General features: G+C 34.9%; 1 protein-coding gene across 1 annotated transcript; it reads right to left on the bottom strand.

Moving 5' to 3' along the window:
- Positions 1–466: 466 nt before the first annotated feature.
- Positions 467–2,287, bottom strand: LOC113315811 (serine/threonine-protein kinase OXI1-like). The gene is made up of 2 exons (XM_026564063.1): positions 1,652–2,287; positions 467–1,535 (listed from the first exon to the last, which is right to left on the bottom strand). The coding sequence occupies exons 1-2, from the start codon at positions 2,053–2,055 to the stop codon at positions 656–658; spliced, it is 1,284 nt and encodes a 427-aa protein (XP_026419848.1). The 5' UTR covers positions 2,056–2,287; the 3' UTR covers positions 467–655.

The raw sequence follows: 2,287 nt of genomic DNA, 5'->3' as shown, positions 1-2,287 counted from the left end.
AATTATCAATGGTACAGCACAATAGCGTCGCAGAACAATTTCAGAAACAACGTCAGCAAGGATCATGAGAAAGATGTGATAGTCCTGCGAAAATATGAGAGCTTGCGAAATTAACATTTGTAAGGTTGCGAGAATGTCGCAAACCATATCCGAAAATAAAGGATAGATTAGCTGTCATCCACTATGTATTTCCTTATAAATAGTCATTCGAGTCGTAAAGGAGAGAGATCTTTTTTGAGTAAGAAACAAGTAAATAGGAGAGAGAAAGTTCAGAGGAGAGATTATTCTTAACTTCTTTATCTTTTCTATAAGAATATTCAAAAATTAATCAATAAAATTAAGAGTGTAAATCTAAAAATGAGTTGATCAACAATGAAATCATGGTGTAGCATTTCCTGCAACTACCAAAAAAAATCACTTGATTAAAATGCAAACAATTCAAACATGCAATGTTGAACATCACCACTCGCGAATAAGTGTCCAATTTTTAATCATTCTAGGAGTCACTACATTAACGTTGCTACAAAAATTCAGAAATCGAAGCTTAGAGTTTGTTCTTCAATCTATAAAGCTTTTTTTATCATCATCACATTTTTTTTAAAGAGAATAATAATTTCATCCTACTTAATAATCTAATTTTTTATGACAAAAATAGTTAAAAAACAAAGAAATCCTCATTTTTGTTGTTAGTTGTAGGATTACTCAAACCCTCCACCCAATGATCTTTTCTCTTCTTCATCTCATCTTTCTCTACCACAACTTCATCACAACCATTAAAAACAATATGTACAAATGTCTTCACATCAATTCCATTAATCACCTTCATATCCTCATCAACACCATTTTCTTCCACCAGATTTGGAGATGGAATAAACGGTGGTCTAGAGATTTGCAATATCTTTTCCCAATCCAACCCTTGGAAAAACTCATGATTCTTGATTTCCTGTAAACATATTCTCTTTGTCGGATCCTTTTCTAGTAATTTTCCAATGAAATCTCTCAATGCCGTTTTTTCACCAACCAATGGTGGAGTTAATGTCAAAATCCGAAAAAACGTTTCTTGCCGATTTACTCCCCGAAACGGTGTCTTCCCGTACAACATCTCGTACAACACAACCCCAAGACCCCACCAATCAACTGAGAAATCATGCCCGTTCCCTGATATAATCTCCGGCGCTACGTATTCTTCCGTCCCAACAAACGAGTTGGATTTTTCCGAATCGGATCTTACTGAGTTAACTCTCGCTTCAGGATGACGATCTGATTCATCTGAACCGATTCCTGCACTGCAAAAGTTCAAAACCGGGAACCGTTTCTTCTTCTTCTTCATTTCCTTGGAGGAGATTGAATTATTAATTGGAGATCGAGATTGGAAATCTTCAGACTTCATTGAGATTTTGGTTGAAAGATCGAAATCAACGAGCATTAAATGTCCGTTTTCTTGAACCATAATATTTTCCGGCTTCAAATCTCTGTAAACGATTCCTAATCCGTGTAGGTACTCCAATGCAATTACTAATTCAGCAGCAAAAAACCTGAAAATCATCAAAAATGAAACAAAATCAACAAAAAAAATATAGAATGTTGTCATGTACAGATCAAAATGAAATAAGATTTAAGAAACTGAAATTAGAAACTGAAGAAAAAGTACCTGATAATGTCATCGGAAAACATTTTCTCCGACTGTTTTTTCCGAAGAGAACTAAGATCACCGCCATTACAATAATCAATAGCGAATCCCACAATTTCTTCAGTAACAATAACACCTTTGAGTTTAGGTAATAGAGGATGATCAAATAATTTCAACACATCTCTCTCAAACCAAATCCTTCTGTAAATATCTTCTTCTGTTGCTGTTTCTGATGATGATACCCCTTTTTCTTCTTGATTCTTCTTGTTCTTACTTTTGTTTTGAATAAATGATTTTGAAATGACCTTCAAAGCTAAGGTTTGCTGTTGTTCTTGGACTTGAAACACAACTCCTTTTGCTCCTCTGCCTAGAACTGATAATGCTTTTAAATTCTGTAAATCAATTTCTTGGTTTTCTTGCATCATGTTTTTCTTTAGACTGATTCAAGTGAAGAGGAGGAGAGATTTTCGGAGATTACTTTAATTTAAGAAGAAATGAAATCTGTTCTGCAGAGATTATTTATATGACGGGGGGATTTGGGTTATCTTGGTGAGGAAGGTTTCTTGATTGGTAGTTGACAGTTGAATTTGGTGTGATTCCTTGCGAGTTTCCTTCCTCTCTGGTCTGGCTCTGCCCCAAGAAAACGTGAGGAATGAA

Source organism: Papaver somniferum, chromosome 1, assembly GCF_003573695.1.
Source record: "Papaver somniferum cultivar HN1 chromosome 1, ASM357369v1, whole genome shotgun sequence".
NCBI lineage: Eukaryota > Viridiplantae > Streptophyta > Magnoliopsida > Ranunculales > Papaveraceae > Papaver > Papaver somniferum.
The sequence above is the reverse complement of the archived record's forward strand: the minus strand, read 5'-3'. Positions and strand labels throughout refer to the sequence as shown.